The sequence below is a fragment of the Ursus maritimus genome, unplaced genomic scaffold, assembly GCF_017311325.1.
Source record: "Ursus maritimus isolate PB19 unplaced genomic scaffold, ASM1731132v1 scaffold_26, whole genome shotgun sequence".
NCBI lineage: Eukaryota > Metazoa > Chordata > Mammalia > Carnivora > Ursidae > Ursus > Ursus maritimus.
This window is the reverse complement of record NW_024425119.1, coordinates 40,666,776-40,686,442: the sequence shown is the minus strand read 5'-3', so window position 1 is coordinate 40,686,442 and position 19,667 is coordinate 40,666,776. Positions and strand designations below refer to the sequence as shown.

Below are 19,667 nucleotides of genomic sequence, written 5' to 3'. Positions count from 1 at the left end.
CCAGTCCCACCTCCCTAGAAAGAGCAACTGCTTCCGGCTCTAGAGAACAATTGCTTCCGGGAGAAGAGAAACCACTCGGCGCGCTCAACTTTTCCGCTACCTTTTCCAGCGGCAGCATGGGAGGTACTATCATCAGTCCTGGGGGAGGAGGGAAGTGACCAGAGGAAAGCACCATTCTGTACCACGGGGGTGTGTAAAAATCTTATTGACGCATTTTATCCCTCGCCAAACGCATTTTATCCCTCGCATTTTATAATTAAGGAGTTTTCATAGTTCAAAATCTAGATCTGATGAAAAGCCGAGCTTGTGTGAAGGAAGTGTCCGGGACAGACGCCCAATCCTTCCGAAAAGGTGGTGGCTTGGAGAAAAAAGTAGAGAAGAAAAAAACCAAGCCGCAGTAATAGTAAATATATTAATAACAGCTGCTGTATATTAAATGCTTACTATGTGCCTGGCATTATGCTAAATATTTCATGAGAATTAATCTTTGAAAAACCTTATGCAATAGATAGTATCCCCATTTTACAGTTGAAGGAGCCCTCTAGGAGAGCAGGTTTCCCTGAGAACCGCCTTTAAAGAACTTTGCCCTGTGTTCGCTTAAATCGGGTACCCACATCTATGCTTCTTAATACTTAGTATGGATAGCCTCTTCGTTGATGTTCTCTCACTCTCACTTCAAATGAAGTACAATAAAAACAAAATTAGATGATCCAAAATCCTTATTATTTCAGCAATACCTAGCAAGCTTTATCATTCCCTATCAGTCCCACTTCTATATCCTAGTTCAGGACACTTATCTTTTGAAATAATTGTCTTGATCTTTTCTACTGATTTTTCCCATTCTGTTATTTCAAAAACCTTTCTCGATTAAAGGTTTCATTTTCACCGAACTGTACTTGCTTTCAAAACCTTACCATTCTGGTCCCATGTAATCTCCCTTACTTTATCTCTAATGAATCTACTCACTTTTTCACTTGAATACCAAATTAATTTCTCCATCAAATTCGTTATATTTGTGTTCCATCCTCTCCCTAATCTCATCCACAGTAAGCTCAACATTACTTCATCTGAATTAAATCAATCTCCCCACCTTTCCCCTGAAAGACAAACTCAACACTCACCTCCAAAGCCATGGCTCAAGGTGTCTTCACTGTCTGGAATGCCTTCATTTGTCAGTCAACCTTCTCTCTCCATAGGGTTTTCCCAAAAACACTGCTCCCCACAGATTGCTTCTTCATGTCCCTTGAATATTCTATCTTAAATTATTTTTTCTTTTTTTCGTTTTTTTAGTTTCTTCACCAGTACCCTATCGTATATTCTTCACATTCTAGGATAATGGTGGCCACATAGTAGTATCTCTCAACAAATGCTTGCCAAATTGAAAGGGAAGGAGGGAGCTTTTAAGTTTTGCTTTAAAAAGCCTTCATTTCCAGTTGCTGATGAATTCCATGCTGCATAAAAAATGAGAGAGAGAGAGCACAATAATGCTAAATTAGTTTAGTTGATAAGCATGTAGGCTGCTTTGTGAATGCCTACTGGGATAAGCAATGTAAAAAAAAATCAAGAGAAATGAAAGTTATTTAAGGATCTCACAATCTAATATTATCAACAAAGTACTTAAACAGATTGATAAATTCAAGAAATGATGGATATTTTAATCAAACTTAACATTTACCAAGATAATTCTTAATTGCGGTTCTTTCAGAAAACATTTTTAACTTCCTTGAATGGACTTAATTGTGATTTATAGGAAAGGAGGGAGTAATTTTTATGACTGGGTGTGAGGGGAGGCAATCTAACAATAAAAGAAAGTATTCTGTGGCTTAGAAAAGTTTCCATAGGAATTGAGTCTGAAACGATAATATCCAAATTTTAGAAAATTTCTGAGGAGGAACTGAGGAAGAATATGTCAAAGTTTAAAACAAACAAAAACCCTAAAACACAGTCTCTGGTTTTGAGAAGTTTACCAGCTAATGGACAGAGACAAATAATAGTTACATTCCAATGAGATAAGTACTATAACAGAAAGCTTACAAAGTGTTTTGGGAACATGGAGGAGGGGGTAACTTAGACAATGGGATATTAGAAGGAAGAATATTTAATTTGCTGTCTCTATATTGATTCATTTCTTAAAAGACAACTACTTTATGTTCCCCTGTCTCCCATTCTCTGAAGGACTGAAATACGTAAATTGTTGAACTTTGTAAGTTAGCAGCAAGGTCTGAACATAGGACTAAGTTTACAGTAAGAACTCAACATAGGAAATTCTTGTAGAGAAAGTAAATTATACATCCATAATTTGTATTAAGTCTAAAACCTACAAAATGATATTATATATTTTATGAATACATCCACCTGTAGTAAAACTATATAAACAGAGACTAGACATAAATACCTCAAATTCATGACTGTCATTAGCTCTGTAAAGGGACAGAGGGGAAGGAAGGAGTCTAGGGAGAACACCAAAGGGGACTCCAACTTTATCTCTAATGCTTTATTTTATTTAAAAATTTCTGAAGCAGGGGCGCCTGGGTGGCTCAGTTGGTTAAGCGTCTGCCTTCGGCTCAGGTCATGATCCCGGGATCCTGGGATTGAGCCCCACCTGTGGCGTCCCTGCTCAGTGGCGAGTCTGCTCCTCCCTCTCCATCTGACCCTCCCTCCTGCTCATGCTCTCCCACGCGCTCTCTCTTTCTCTCTCTAATGAATAAATTTTTTAAAAATCTTAAAAAAACATTTCTGAAGCAAATATGACAAAATGTTAATATTTGTTCATTCTATGTGATAAGCATATGGCTATTTATTATATTATTTTCTGTACTGTTTCAAAGTTTTTAATAGATAAAAAAGCTACACAGCTAACAAAACTACCCTGTCCTTTAATTGCTCCAGTGTCCTAAATCTTTTCACCTCCTCTGCAATCAAAGGAGCTGCCCAGAATACTCCTCTCAGTTACAAAGCAGCATCCAGTTCCCTTCAATTTCTCCAGCCAGCTATGGAATTTCAAAACCTTCTTCAGTCACGTTCCTTGGGAAAATGAACAACTAGGCAGTGCAAAGAGTGTGATCTTCACCCAAATAATAGCTTCCAAATTATTACATGTCTAGGACAAGTTCAGGGGCCCCTGAAGACATGGTAACACAACTAGTCCATTACAGATTTAAAAATTCTTAGCCAAAACCTCAGAAAGAGAGAAGAATCAGGAGTTACATTTGATATACTGGATCTTGAATTCTAACACCTAGATTTTAAGCTTATTTAAGCAAGGCTATATCTTCTATTTCTTTTAGCGTTCCTCTTGTCTATTCTTTCCTACCCTCCCTCCCCCCTACCATCACAGCATATAGATAGAACGCCTAGTTCTCTGCTTATAGTAAGCACTCTAGAAATGTTTGAGTCATTGATGTCACAATGGATCTACTATGACATCACCAGGACTGGAATACCATGGTTAGCAACAAATTAGGGTAAACCACAACCTCTGGGAGCAGGAAAGACCTCTCCTAGCTTCCTCGTGGACACCTTTATTAGCATTTGCCTATATTCTGTGAAAAAAGAAGAAATAAAAGAAAATCACTCAACTTTTCAAAATATTTATCAAAATGCAAGGTGGGATAGACCCCGAATCTGAATCAGAAAAAGAAGTTGCAGATTCCACCATCATATCCAGCAAAGCCCTGTATAAATCAGGGGTCCCTCAGCTGGAGATCCCATTTGCAGTACAGGATGTCATCTCTAGGATTGAGCAAGCACAGCTTTATCGAGCCAGAGAGGTAGGTCGTAAATGAGAGGTTTACAGATTACTAATTTTTTTTTTTAACTTTCAATGATAAGCTACATTTTTTTAAACTCATTTTATTTTCATGATCTTTGACTATGTTTGAGGTAACTTTGATTTCAAATAACAGTTTCACCTGACTCTGTGGATAACATGCTCCAATTTTGTTAGTCTCTTTTACTTTCCTATCAGAATTAATTAAGCCTTTTAAGAAATAAATCACATGTGCTATTGAGTGACTGGGATAGAAAGAAAAATAAAAATCTATAGCTAATATTGATATCTAATTTCAGTCAATAGTTTTCATTTGTTCTCAAGTAAACTTTTGTCAAATAGCTGTTAACAAGAAGAAAGCTGGTTTGAATTCCAGCTCATGGAAGGGGAATTTATTGGCCAGTAGAAACTCAAGGACAATGAACAAAAGCTTGAATAATATAACAATCCAATAAACCCCAAACCATTAAGGTTATACTGCGTTCTATTCTCTCAAACAGAATACAACAAAATCAGTCAGGTTGAAAGAAATTAATTCAAGAAAGTTTTTTCCTATGTTTAAGGAGTGCTAAATATTTGTACTTTCTCATTCTCCGAATAAACTTACTCCTGCTCTAACTCCCCACAACTAACAATAATAACCTGGTGTTTGCTTTTAACACCTTTATTGAGGTATAATTGACACATAATAAGCTGTAAATATTTTTAAGTATACAAGTTTAGATAATATAACCTCCTGTGAAAACCTCATCACGATCAACATAATGAACTTACCAATCTCCCCAAAAAGTTTCCTTATGTTCAGTTACAATTCCTCCTACCTACCCTTCCTGACCCCCACCCCCACCCCAATCTCTAGGCAGCTGCCAATCTGCTTTCTGTCACTATAAGTTATTTTGCATTTTAAAATAATTTTATATAAGTGGAATCATACAGCATCTATTTTCTCTCAAATAAATAAAATCTTAAAAAAAAGATTCACTCCCTCTCCCTCTGCCCCCTCACTCTCTAAAAAAATGAAATTGCTATGAATATTTGTATATTTATTCATGACTTATTTTATAGACATATGCTTTCATTTCTTTGGGATAAATACTTGGGTTAGAATGGCTGGGTCATGTGGTATATAAATGTTCACCTTTTTAAAACTACCAAACTTTTAAAAAATGGTTATATATCTGTTGGCCATCTTGATATCTTCTTTGGAAAAATGTCTATTCATGTCTTCTGCCCATTTTCAAACTGGATTATTTGGTTTTTGGGTGTTGAGTTTTATAAGTTCTTTACATATTTTGGATACTAACCCTTTATCAGATATGTCATTTGCAAATATCTTCTCCCATTCTGTAGGTTGCCTTTTAAGTTTTTTTTTATTGTTTTCTTTGCTGTGCAGAAACTTTAATTTTGATAAAGCCTTAATGCCTTATTTTTGCTTTTGTTTCCCTTCGCTCAGGAGACCAATGTCAAAGGCATTGACATTGTTTACCTGTATTCTCCTCTAGGATTTTAATGGCTTCCTGTCTCACATTTAGGTCTTTCATCCATTTTGAATTTATTTTTGTATATGGTATATGAAAGGGGTCCGGTTTCATTCTTTTGCATGTTGCTGTCCAGTTTTCCCAACACCGTTTGTTGAAGAGACTATCTTTTTTCCATTGGATATTCTTTTCTGCTTTGTCAAAGATTAATTGACCATATGGTTGTGGGTTCATTTCTGGGTTTTCTATTCTGTTCCTTAGAACTATGTGTCTATTTTTGTGCCAATACCATCATCAGGGAAATACAAATTAAAACTATGATGAGATATCACCTCACACCTGTCAGAATGGCTACAATTAAGAACACAGGAAACAACAGGTATTGGATGCTGAGAAAGAGGAACCCTCTTACACTGTTGGGTGGAAATGCAAACTGGTGCAGCCACTCTGGAAAATAATATGGAGGTTCCTCAAAAAGTTAAAAATTGAACTATCCTATGACCCAGCAACTGCACTACTAGGGATTTACCCAAAGGATACAAAGATACTGATTTGGGGGCTCCCGTGGCGCAGTCGTTAAGCGTCTGCCTTCGGCTCAGGGCGTGATCCTGGTGCTCTGGGATCGAGCCCCACATCGGGCTCCTCCGCTAGGAGCCTGCTTTTTTCTCTCCCACTCCCCCTGCTTGTGTTCCCTCTCTCACTGGCTGTCTCTCTCTGTCAAATAAATAAAATCTTTAAAAAAAAATACTGATTTGAAGGGATACATGCTCTGCAATGGAATATTACTCAGCCATAAAAAAGAATGGAATCTTGAATTTGCAATGATGTGGATGGAGCTGGAGAGTAGTATCCTAAGTGATGTAAGTCAGTCAGAGAAAGATAAATACCATGAGTTCACTCATATGTGGAATTTAAGAAACAAAACAAACGAACATGGTTGGGGGTGAGGAAGAGAGGCAAACCAAGTAACTGACTCTTAACTATAGAGAACAAAATGATGGTTACCAGAGGGGGTGGGGTGGGAGGATGGTTAGATAGAAGAAGGGATTAAGGAGTGCACTTGTTGTGGGGAACACCAGGTGTTTTGTGGAGTGTGGAGTGACAATATTGTACATCTGAAAATAATATTACACTGTATGTTAACTAACTGGAATTTAAATTAAAACTTTTTAAAAAGTGGTTATACTATTTTATATTCCCACAAGCAGTATATGAGATTTGCAATTGCTCCACATCTTTATCAACACTTGATGTTGTCGGTCTTTTTAATTTTAACTATTCCAAAAGGTGTACAATAGTATCTCATTGTGGTTTTAATTTACAGTTTCATGATGACTAATGATTTTGAGCAACTTTCCACAAGTTTATTTGCATTCAGTATGTTTTCTTTGGTAGTTCAAATATTTTGACCGTATTTTAAAAGCTTATTCATCTATGCTCTTATTATTGAGTTTTGAGTATTTTTATGTATTTTGATTGCAAATTTTATCAGATAAGTGATTTGCAAATATTTTTTCCTATTCTGTGGCTTGTCTTTTTCTTTTACTAATTGTGTATTTCAAAGAACAAAACTCCTTAGTCCAATTTCTTTCTTTCAAAGCAAACTTCGACTAATGCAAGGTCACAAACATTTTCTCCTATTTATTCTTCTAGGAGTTTTATACTTACAGATTTTACATTTAGGTCTACGATTCATTTTGTCTTAATCTTTGTATATGATATCAGATATTAAGATTTTTTTAGACAATTATTCTAGATCCATTTGTTGAAAAGACTATCCCTTCTCCATTGCATTTCATTGCATCTTTATTGAAAATTAATTGACCATATATGTATGAGTTTATGGACTCTCTAGTCTGTTCTCTTGATTTATTTATCTGTGTTTATGCTAATACTACAATGTCTTGATTACTGAGGTTTCTGGGGTTTTTTTTTTTTTTATTACTGAGGTTTTATGATAATTCTTGAAATTATATACTCTTAGTTCTCCAAATTTGTTCTTTTTCAATTATGCGCAACTTCTTCTCTCACATCTTCCCTTTACCCCCATTTCCTCTTTTGGGCTTCTTTCTCTGCAGTGACACACTCAAATACTCATAACCTAAAAACTGTCTTTATCTACACTGCTTTCTCCCTTTGCATTTCCATATAAAATTTAGAATTGGTCTGTCAAAATCTACTGGGAGAAAAGCCTGCTGGTATAGCTCAATTTGGGGAGAATTGAGAACTCAACAATATTGAGTCTTCTGACCTATGAAAACAGCGAACCTCTTTTTTATTTAGGTCTAATTTTTCTCAGAAGTGCTAGACCTTGCATATCTTTTGTTAGATTTGTCCCTAAGTATTTCATATTTTTTTTACTATTGTGAATAGTATTGCTTTTTAATTTCCATTCTCAATTGTTCACAACTAATAAATAGAAATACAATAGATTTTTGAGTGTTCATTTTGTATAATAAAACCCAGTAATTAGTCCTCTTAGATTTTCTTCATATTTTCCTTGGGATTTTCTACATAGACAGCCCTGTTATATGCTAATAGAGGCAGTTTGAGTCCCCTTTTCATATCTGTGTGCATTTCAACTTCATTTTTGGGGGGAAGGAGGAAAATAAATAAACTTCCTTTTAAATTTACTGAGTAGGCCAGGAACTCCAGGATAAAGTTGACTAGAAGTGATGAAACATTCTTGCTTTCTTCTTGATGTTAGGGAAAAGCATTGACTCTTCCCCCATTCAGTATAATAGTGGGGGTATATTTTTTATGGCGTTCTTTATCAAGTTGGGGAAATTCTCTTCTTTTCCCAGCTTGCTGATATTTTTAACCAGGAGTAGACACTGGGTTTTATCAAAAGGTTTTACTGCATCTATTGGGATAATAATTTTTTTTTTTGGTCTTTTTAAATCTGTTAAAATAGAGAATTACATTGATTTATGACTGATAAACCAACCTTGCATTTTTTGGATAAATTCCACTTACTCCTAATGTAGCATTCTTTTTATTATTTTGTATTCAATTTACTAAAATTTTGTTAATTTTGTGTCTATGTTTATAAAATATATTGGCCTGTAGTTTTCTTTTAATACCTTGGTTTTGGCATCAGACTAATGCTAGCTTTATAGACTCAGATAGAATGTTCTTTTCAGTTTTCTGTAAGACTTTGAGAATTGGCATTTCCTTTTATGTTTGGTAGAAACTAAGTGTTTGGGTGGGGTAGGGAGAAATAATCAGTGGAACCATCTAGATTTGTGGTTTAACTCATGGGAAAGTTTTAAACTACAAATGCAATTTTAAAAAATTGTACAGCTATTCATGTTATCTTTTTTTTTAAAAGATTTTATTTATTTGAGAGAGAGGCAGAGAGAGCACAAGCAGAGGGAAGGGCAAAGGGAGAGGGACAAGCAGACTCCCCATTGAGCAGGGAGCCAGATGCAAGGCTTGATCCCAGGACCCCAAGATTGAGACCTGAGCCAAAGTCAGATGCTTAATCAACTGAGCCACCTAGCCACCCAGGTTATCTGTCTTTTTCAGTGAGCTTTCACAGTTTGTGTCTTGTAATTTGTCCATTTTATCTTATATCATTTTATTGGCCCAAAGTTGTTCACAATAATCCCTCATTATCTCTTTGTTATCTGTAGAATCTGTAATAATATCACTTTTCATTTCTGATATTAGCAATTTGTCTTCTCTCTCTCTCTCTCTTCCCTTATCAATCTGGCTAGAGGTTTATCAATTTTATTGTTATTTTCAAAGAACCAGCTTTTTTTTTTTCTTAAAGATTTTACTTTTTTGGGGGCGCCTGGGTGGCTCAGTCGGTTACATGTCTTCAGCTCAGGTCATGATCTCAGGATCCTAGGATCGAGCCCTCCATCGGGCTCCCTGCTCTGCAGGGGGTCTGCTTCTCCCTCTCCCTCTGCCTCTACCCCCAACTCATGTTCACCCTTTCTTTCTCTCAAATAAATAAATAAAATCTTTAAAAAAAAAAAAAGATTTTACTTTTCTTTTTTTAAGATTTATTTATTTGTTTTGGAGAGCAAGCGAGCAGGCGGAGGGGCAGAAGGAGAGGGAGAGAGAATCCTCAAGCAGACTTCCTGCTGAGAGCAGAGCCTGATGCAGGGCTTGATCCCAAGACCCTGAGATCATGACTCGAGCCAAGATGAAGAGTCAGCTACTCAACTGACTGAGCCACCCAGGCACCCCTAAAGATTTTATTTTTAAGATATCTCTACACCCAAGATGAGGCTCAACCCCGCAGCCCCAAAATCAAGAGTCACATGCTCTACCAACTGAGCCCCAAAGAACCAACTTTTGATTTCACAGATTTTCTTTAATTCTGTTTTCTATTTTACTTATGTCCACACTGATCTTTATTATTTCATTTACACTATTTACTTTGGATATAATTTACTCTTTTTTCTCAGTTTCTTAAGGTAGAAGCTGAGGTCATTTATTTGAGAACTTTTTTCTTTTGTGAGAAGTGGTTTTTTTCAATACATATCTCCCTTTGCAAATGAAAATGCCGTGTTTTCATTTTCATTCAGTTTTATATACTTTCTAATTTCTTTTTGACTTTTTTCTTTGACTCATGGGTTAGAATAGTGTTTATTTTCCAAATATTTGGAGATTTTTTTTCTATGTTATGTATGCATTGAATAGAATTTGTATTTTGTTGTTGAGTGATGTACTCTATTAATAATGATTATGTCAAGTTGGTTGATAGTATTGTGCAAGTTTTCCATCATTTTTTCTCAACTTTATCAATTATCAAAAGAGGGGTATAGCAATATTTAACTATAATTACAAATTTGTCTAGTTCTGATAGTTCTATCAAAGTTTTTTCATGTACTTTGAAGTTCTGTTTTAAAGATTTTATTTATTCATTTGAGAGAGAGATAGAGCACACAAGCAGGGGGAGAGGCAGAGGGAGAGGGAGAAGCATGCTCCCCACTGAGCCAGCCAGGAGCCTGATGTGGGGCTCAATCCCAGGATCTGGAAATCATGACCTGAGCCACAGGCAGACGCCCAAACATCTGAGCCACGCAGGCACCCTGAAGCTCTGTTTTAGATGCCAAAACACATGGAATTGCTATGTCTTCTCAATGAATTGGCCATGGTACCATTATGAAATGACCTTATTTATCTCTAGTAATAATTCTTTTTCTCTGTAATCTGCTTTTGTTTGTTACTAATATAGCCACTCTAGCTTTCTTTTGATGAGTGTTACCATCTTTGTACTTTCTCTGTTCTTTTACTTTAAACATATTTGGGTTATTATATTTAAAGTGGGTTTCTTACAATAAGATACCACCTCACACCAGTCAAAATGGCTAAAATTAGCAAGTCAGGAAATAACAGATGTTGGCGAGGATGCAGAGAAATGAGAACCCTCCTACACTGTTGGTGGGAATGCAATCTCATGCAGCTACTCTGGGAAACAGTATGGAGGTTCCTCAAAAAGTTGAAAATAGAGCTACCCTGTGACCCAGCAATTGCACTACTGGGTATTTACCCCAAAGATACAAATGTAGTGATCCAAAGGGGCACGTGCACCCCAATGTTTATAACAGCAATGTCCACAATAACCAAACTATGGAAAGAGCCCAGATGTCCATTGACAGATGAATGAATAAAGAAGTGTGGTATGTATATATAATGGAATATTATGCAGCCATCAAAAAAAGAAATCTTGCCATTTGCAACGACATGGATGGAACTAGAGGGTATTATGCTAAATGAAATAAGTCAATCAGAGAAAGACAATTATCATGATCTCACTGATATGTGGAATTTGAGAAACAAGGCAGAGGATCATAGGGGAAGAGAGGGAAAAATGAAACGAGATGAAACCAGAGAAGGAGATAAACCATAAGAGACTCTTAATCTCAGGAAACAAACTGAGGGTTGCTGTAGTGGAGAGGGATGGGAGGGATGGGGTGGCTGGGTGATGAACACTGGGGAGGGTATATGCTATGGTGAGTGCTGTGAATTGTGTAAGACTGATGAATCACAGACCTGTACCCCTGAAACAAATAATACATTATATGGTAATAAAAATAAATTAATTAAAAAAAATAAAGTGGGTTTCCTATAGGAAAGCATTTAATTGGGTTTCTTTCTTTTTTTTTTTAAATATTTTATTTATTTATTTATTTGACAGAGACAGCGAGAGAGGGAACACAAGGAAGGGGAGTGTGAGAGGAAGAAACAGGCTTCCCACCAAGCAGGAAGCCCAATGTAGGGCTCGATCCCAGGACCTTGGGATCATGACCTAAGCCAAAGGCAGACGCTAAACGGCTGAGCCACCCAGGTGCCCTGGGTTTCTTTTTTAATCCAAACTGACAGTCTCTGCCTTTTACTAGGATGTTTAGACATTTATTTTTAATGTAATTATTGATATGGTTAAGTTTAAATTTACCACCTTGCTATTTGTTTTCTGTTTGTCCCATGTGCTTTTTGTTGCCTTTTTATTTTTTCTCACTTTTTTAGATTGAATATATTACTATGATTCCGTTTTATTTCTTATATTAACTTCTTAGCTATAACACTGTTTGACCTTTTTAGTGCTTGCTTTAGGGTTTATAGCATACATATTTATCACCATTTACCTTCAAGTAGTATCCTACCACTTTTGAATAGTGTATGAGCCTTACAGCAATATTCTACCTTTTTCCCTCTCCTGGCCTTTGTGGTATTCATATCATACTTCATGTCATACATATGTTATAAATATTTATTACATTTCAATTATTGTTTTAAATGGGCAATTACCTATTTTTCAATTTTTTATTGTGGTAAAATATACATAACATAAAAGTTATGATTTTAACTATTTTGAATTGTATAATTCAGTGCCATTAAGTATATTCACAATACTGTGTAAACATCAACACTATATATTTTCAGAAATTTTTATCATCCAAAACAGAAACTCTGACCCGTTAAACAATAACCACTTATTTCCCCCAAACTTTGGAAACCACCATCCTATATTCTCTATGAATTTGCCTACTCTAGATACCTTATGTAAGTGGGATCATAAAGTATTTGTTCTTTTGTGCCTGGTGTATTTCACTTAACATGTCTTCAAAGCTCATTTATGTTGTAGTATGTATCAAAATTTCCTTTCTTTTGAAGGCTAAATAATATTCCAGTGTGTGTGTGTGTGTGTGTGTGTGTATATATATATATATTATATTTCGTTTATCCATTCATTCATCAGTGGACATTTTGGCTACTTTCACCTCTGCTATTGTAAGTAATACTGCTATAAACAGGAGTACAATATATCTGTTCAAGTCCCTGCTTTAAATTCTTTGTATACTAGGAGTAGAATTTCTGGCTCATATGGTAATTCTATTTTTAATTTTTTGAGAAACTGCCATACTTTTTTTGTAGTGGCTGCAGTATTTTACATTCCTATCAGCAGTGCGCAAGGGTTCCAATTTCTCCACATCCTTACCAACACTTGTTATTTTTTTTCCTTTCTGATAATAGCCATCTTAATGGGTATGAAGTATCTCATTGTGGCTTTGATTTGGATTTCACTAATGATTAGTGATGTTGAGCATCTTTTCATGTGCTTGTTGGCCATGTATATATACTCTTTGGAGAAATGTCTATTCAAATCCTTTGCCCATTTTGGGTTTATTCTTGTTGAGTTCTAAGAAGTCTTTATATATTCTGGATATTAACCATTTATCAGATATATGATTTGCAAATATTTTCCTCCATTCTGTGTATTCACTTTTTGCTGTGTTGACAGTTGTGATAATTTTATGTGTCAACTTGACTGGGCTTCAGTGTGCCCAGACATTTTGTCAAAATTCTGAGTAAGTCTGTGAAGACTTACTGGATGACATTAACACTTGAATCAGACTGAGTAAAGCAGAATGTCTTCTCTAGTGTGTGGGTGGGTCTCATCCAATCAATTAAAAACCTGAATAGAAAAAAGGGAGCTCTACCTCCCTGCCTTCCTTGAGCTGGGACATCAGTCTTTTCCTGCCTTCAAATCTGAACTGAAACATCAGCATTTTTTGAGTCTTGAGCCTGCTGACTTTTGGACTGGACCTATACCATAGGCTCTACTGGGTCTCCAGCTTGGCAACTGAAAATTGTGAGACTTCTTAGTCTCCATAATCACGTGAACCAATTCTTTATAATAAATCTCTTTACATATATATATATATGTGTGTGTGTGTATTTTTTCAATAAATCTTCATATATATTTATCGACCTGTGTACATATATATCCCATTGTTTCTGTTTGTGTGGAGAAGTCTGACTAATACTACTAACACAGATTCTGGTATAGAGAGAGTGGTTCTGGAGGAATAGAATCTTAAGGATAAGTTTTCTGAATTGGATTTAGGATTTCTAGAATTGGCTTTCTGATTTGATTAGATTTAAAGATATGAATGACTCCATTTCCACTATTAAAGAGAGCATTGATAGTCCTTGGCATGGTCTGTCAATTAAGATATGTAAAATATCACTAATCCGGATATTGGATATCCAGATTGGATATTGGATACTCCTAATTGGATACTCCTAATCAACTACTTATAAGAAGCAAGAATCTGGGTGACTGTGTTTATGATACTTTCAAACATTTTTGGCAAACTAATAAATATAATGAGACTGGTTGGTTGCTCCTAATGTCACTGGATAAAGTGGGGGGAAAAAAGGATGAGCTCAGGGATTTGAATTTCTAGCTCAAGAACCACGTGAATGACCTGAAAGCTTCTGTGTGTGTTCTGAAAGAGACCCTTATCTCCTATAGCTACATGACTGAGATCGCTGAAAATTAAACCACGAATCTCATTCTCTGACTGGATGAATTGCAATGCAAGTTGAATTCCCAGCCTTGCAGGGTGTCTACTGTTAAAGTGAGGGCATTGATTGGGAAGAAACAGGTCTCTGAAAGTTGGAATGAGGATGTGTGGGAAGGCCCTGATAAAGCTTAAGACATTGAGTCTCTAAATTCTAATAGTGTGCTTCACCAGGGGAGTCACCTCTCCACCCCCCCAACCCCCCCTTAGGAGCAGCTTCTTCATTCTGGTGGGAGTGGCCTCTTTATCCATAGTAGGAGTGGATGGTCCATTCCTGTCTGAAGGGATCAACCCTGCATTGTATGAGGAAACTGAATGAGCCCTTTGAGGCAGCTGCCATGCAAGATAGTGCTGAGTTTCTTCAGGAACCACTCCTACACATCTCGATGTTTCTAGACTTAGAGCTACACTCAAATCCAGCAGGGCACTAAAGATGAGGTTCAAAGTGTGATCCATGAGGATATGCACTACACTCCAAAAGAATGACTTGAGTTTTCCAAATTTTACAGACAGAAATCCAAGGAATGGATATTAAGGGTGTGGTATAATGGTGGAAGGAACAGAAGTTGGATCAGGCCAAATTCATTGATATGGGTTTATTAAGCAGAGATCCCGTATTTAATATTGCAGCTTGGGGAATTAGACAGGGTTCTAACAGTTTGGTTGGTTGGTTGGTTGAAACTTGGACCAAAAGATTGCCCACAGTGAGAAGAAATGCCAGTCTTGCCCTAGTTTAATGTAGAGGAAAGAAAAGGCTTAGGAAGACTGGAATGTTAGAGTGGATTTGTCACTTAATACTGACTCACAAAACCTGGGCAAGTCCAAAAGATATAACCTTCACCATGACTGTGAGAATTAATTTATGAGAGAGGACTGGGCATCCTTGGAGAGCTCTGATTGCCCTTCTAGGCCAGACCTTACAGGGGGAAACCCAATCACTGAATTGGGAAACCTAATGCAATGGGAATCATTGATTCTTGATTTCAGCTCAGGTCTTGATCTCAGGGTTGTGAGTTCAAGCCCCATGTTGTGAGTTCAAGCCCAGGGTGGAACCTACTTTTAAAAAAAGGAAAGAAACATCAAAATTAATGGTATAATACTAAAATTATACCCTGTAAAACATGGATAAAGACAAGGACTCCCACCATTATGACTTGTAGTCTCATAGTTCTAGACAACACATTGAGATAAAAAGACACAAAAAGAAGGGAACCTGGGTGGCTCAGTCGGTTAAGTACTCAATTCATGATTTCAGCTCAAGTCATGATCTCAGGGTAGTGGGACTGAGCCCTGTGTTGGACTCCACTCTTAGCGCAGAGTCTGCTTGTCCCTCTCCCTCCCCCCTGCCCCTTCCCCCACTTGCGCACCCTCCCTCTCTAAAATAAATTAATCCTTTAAAAAGAGATGCAAAAAGAGTATTGGGAAGATCTGACAAATAATTATTTGTCAAAGAAATGATTATCTCTCTCACACACGCACCCACGCACACACACTGGAAGAATGTACAAAATATTACAATTACCAAAAAGCCCAAAAGGTTCCTGAATATAAGATGAATACCATAGATCAACTGCATTTCTATATACTGCCAAGAAGCAGAAAACTTAAGAAAATGCACCATTTATAATCTCAATAGAAATACAAGTACTGTCTCAATCAGTTTGGGCTGCTATAACAAAGTACCATAGACAAGGTGGCTTATAAACAAGAGAAATTTATTTTTCACAGTTCTGGAGCTGTGAAGTCCAAGATCAAGTTCTTGTGACAGCCCTCTCCCAGGTTGCAGACTGTTGACCTACTACTCTGTCCATGGTGGAAAGGAGAGAGTTCTCTATAATCTCTTTTATAATCCCATTCATTAGGCTCCACTCTCAAGACCTAATCACCTACCAAAGGCCCCACTTCCTAGTACCATCATATTGGGGGTTAAGATTTCAATAGATGGGGGCGCCTGGGTGGCACAGCAGTTAAAGCGTCTGCCTTCGGCTCAGGGCGTGATCCCGGCATTCTGGGATCGAGCCCCACATCAGGCTCCTCCGCTGTGGGCCTGCTTCTTCCTCTCCCACTCCCCCTGCTTGTGTTCCCTCTCTCGCTGGCTGTCTCTATCTCTGTCAAATAAATAAATAAAATCTTTAAAAAAAAAAAGATTTCAATAGATGAATTTTGAGGGTATACAAACATTCAGGAAACTAGAAATAACAAAAAATAATGTGCAAGACATTTATGTAGAAATTATAAAACTTGGGGCGCCTGGGTGGCTCAGTTGTTAAGCGTCTGCCTTTGGCTCAGGGCGTGGTCCCAGGTCCCTGGGATCGAGCCCCACATCAGGCTCCGTGCTCTGCTGGGAGCCCGCTTCTTCCTCTCCCACTCCCCCTGCTTGTGTTCCCTCTCTCGCTGGCTGTCTCCCTCTCTGTCAAATAAATAAATAAAATCTTAAAAAAAAAAAAGAAATTATAAAACTTTATTGACAAAAAATTACAAAACCTTATTGAAAGACTATACAATGTTGTACATATGATGAAGCTAATGTAACACTGTGTGTCAACTATACTTAGAAGGAAAAAAAATAATGAAAGACTGTAAATTGTGAGACAAACCATGTTCATGGATAGGAAGACTCAACTATGTCAATTATCCCCAAACGAAATAGAGATTTAAAGCAAATCCAATCAAAATCCCAAAAAGGTAACTCATGAAGCATGACAAGGTGATTCTAAAATTTAATAGAGGAGCTAAATTCCAAGAATAGCCAAGACAATGCTGAAGAAGTACAACAAGGTAGACTACTATGCCTAAGGGAGATAAAGATTTATTATAAAGCTATTCTAGTTAAAACATTAAAACATTGGCACAGGGATAGATAAATAAGGCCATGAAACAGAGCTCAGAAATAGACTGTCATGCAATGTAATAAATGACAGAGCTGGCACTGAGTATCTGAGAGAGAATTGGATAATACTTAATAAATCATGTTGGAACAACTGTTAAGTTTATTGAAAAATTATTTTAGTTCCCTCACACTTAAAGGCGAGGGAGAATATTTTTATGACCCTAAGGTAGAGAAAGACTGATGACTTCCTCTACATTAAAAAGGAGATCTTCTAATTATCAAAACACTACAGAGAGGAAGAAACAACTAAGTGAGAGAAGATATTTAACACCATATAACAAATTAAAAAATAGTATTCAGAATATATAAAGAATTCCTATGAATCAATAAGAAAAATAACCCAACAGAAAAATTAACAAAAGACATAAACAGTCATTTCATAGGATAGGAAATAGTCGTTTCATAAACAATTAAAAAGATGATCAACTTCATTGATTATCATGGAAATTCAAATGAAACCCATAATTGATACCATTTCACAGCCACCAAATGGGCAAAAAAATTTTAAGTTTAATAATACTACATGTTGGCAGGAATGTGAAGCAACAGATATACCTTGCCATAGAAGTATAAATTGGAATGATTATTTTGTAAAACACTCTGGCACAATCTAGTAAAGTTGAAGATGCACACATTTATAATCCTACTTTTTAAATATTAGCTATATATCCTAACAGCACTATTGAGTAGACATTTATTTTTATTTTTATTGATTTGTTTTTTAAAGTAAGCTCTACACCCAATGTGGGGCTTGAACTCACAACCCCAAGATCAAGAGTCACATGCTCTACCAACTGAGCCAGCCAGGCACCCCTTAAAGTGAACTACATATGTAACTTTAAATTTCCTAAAAACCAGGAGGCAAGGGAAAGATGGCAGAGTATGAGTACCTTAAGCTTGCCCTGTCACATGTTTACAACTAGATATCACATCCAAGTCATTAAACTGGAGAGTGATCTGAAGACTGGCAGAACAAACTTCACAACTAAATGTAGAGAAGAAGCTGCATCAGGAGAGTTTAGGAAGGGCAGAAATAATGGTTGGGATCGGCCTACAAGGGGAGGGAGCTGTCGTCATGGAGAGGGGAAAGCACCAGAGAGCCCACACAGAAAAAATGAATCCCCATAATGTCTGGCCTTGAAAATCAGAGGGGTTGAATTCCAAGAGTTTGTATAAACAGGGGCACTTGGAGCCTGGAGCTTTAAAAGTCAGCTGAGTCAGCACTGAGTGGGCCAGGAGGGCCAGAAATGGCTGCATCCCCACCCTTAAAGAAACAACAGCCTGAGGAGAGGCAACATAGAAACTACAGCTTGCACAACAGGAGGGAGATCTGTTTATACTGAATTTGGAGCTTGCTGAGGGGATTTCTCTGGGAACAAGGAGCTGGCAGGCACCTTTCCTCCTCCCCCCAGCATAAATACAGAGTCACCTGTAGGATGCAGCACAGCACAGATGCTTGCAACCTAGCCTGCTAGCAGTGCACCCCATCCATGAGTTCTCCTGAGGCCCACCCACTAGAAGTCTGCTGCCCTGGGCAGTGGGCTCAGCGCATTTTTTTTTTTTATTATTAATGCTGCATGTGCCTTGCCCAGCTTTCTCGTGCACAGATATCACTCACCCCACACACAGATGCTGCTGTACTTTGGGGAAGCCAGCCCAGGACTAGTGGCTCAGTGTAAATTTCGTAATGCTGTGCACACTCCCTGCCCAGCCACTGCCCACACAGACGCCTGGCACCCCAGGCTGCCACAACTATCTCTGTGCACTGTATCCCCAGCAACCACCCAACTGGGGGATCCAGCCTAGGACAACCCTCAGTGCAAATTTTGCTAACACCACTGCCCCACCCCCAAGCCTTTTTGCTGTCACACCCCCTCAGAGCCAGCCTACCTGGATCTCTCTAACATCACAGAGAGCAAGCACAGCCCACAACAGACAAAGAGTCAGTGCAATCATGTGGACTGCAAGGAAAAGTGACTCAGACACAATAGCAGGACACAAACAACACAGATAGGAGACTCCACTTAGGTGCCAGATTCTGGTGAACAGGGCACTGCACTGCAGGGCACTCCAGGACCACCTCTTCATAAAATCACTACCTTTAAGAGCAGAAGACATAGCTGACTTTCGAGAGAAACAAACACAGAGGAAACAGAGAAATATGTCCCAAATGAAAGAACAAGACAAAAATCACAGCAAGAGATCTAAGTGAAAGAGAAATGAGTAATATACCTGATACAGAATTTGAAGTAATGATCATAAAGATACTCACTGGACTTTAGTAAAGGGTGAGGGACATCAGTGAGACCCTTGTCAAAGAGACAAAAAACATATCAAAGATGAAGAAATCAATAAATGAAATTAAAAATACAATAGATGGAATAAATAATAAGCCACAGGAACTAGAGGAACAAATCAGTGACCTGGAGGATAGAATAATGGAAAGCAATAGAACTGAACAGGTGAAAGACAAACAAACACTGCATAGAGATAGACTCAGAGAACTCAGTGACTCCATTAAGCTAATAACGTTTGCATTGTAGGGACCCCATAAGGAGGAAAGAGAGAGGGGGACAGAAAATGTATTTGAAGGGGCGCCTGGTTACATCGAAAACCGGGGATTTACATCGAAAACCGGGGATGTACTGTATGGTAACTAACATAATATAATAAAAAATCATTATTAATAAAAAAAAAAAAAAAAA

At 37.4% G+C, this 19,667-nt stretch overlaps 1 protein-coding gene across 1 annotated transcript in view; it reads left to right on the top strand.

The window, feature by feature from the left end:
- Nucleotides 1-3,593: 3,593 nt before the first annotated feature.
- Nucleotides 3,594-19,667, top strand: part of FAM186A (family with sequence similarity 186 member A) — a gene marked incomplete at its 5' end in the record, with an annotated part of 60,974 nt that continues 44,900 nt past the window's right edge. The window contains one exon of the mRNA XM_040641948.1: nucleotides 3,594-3,770. Coding sequence (XP_040497882.1) covers nucleotides 3,594-3,770 — 177 coding nt within the window. The remainder of the gene's footprint in view (nucleotides 3,771-19,667) is intronic.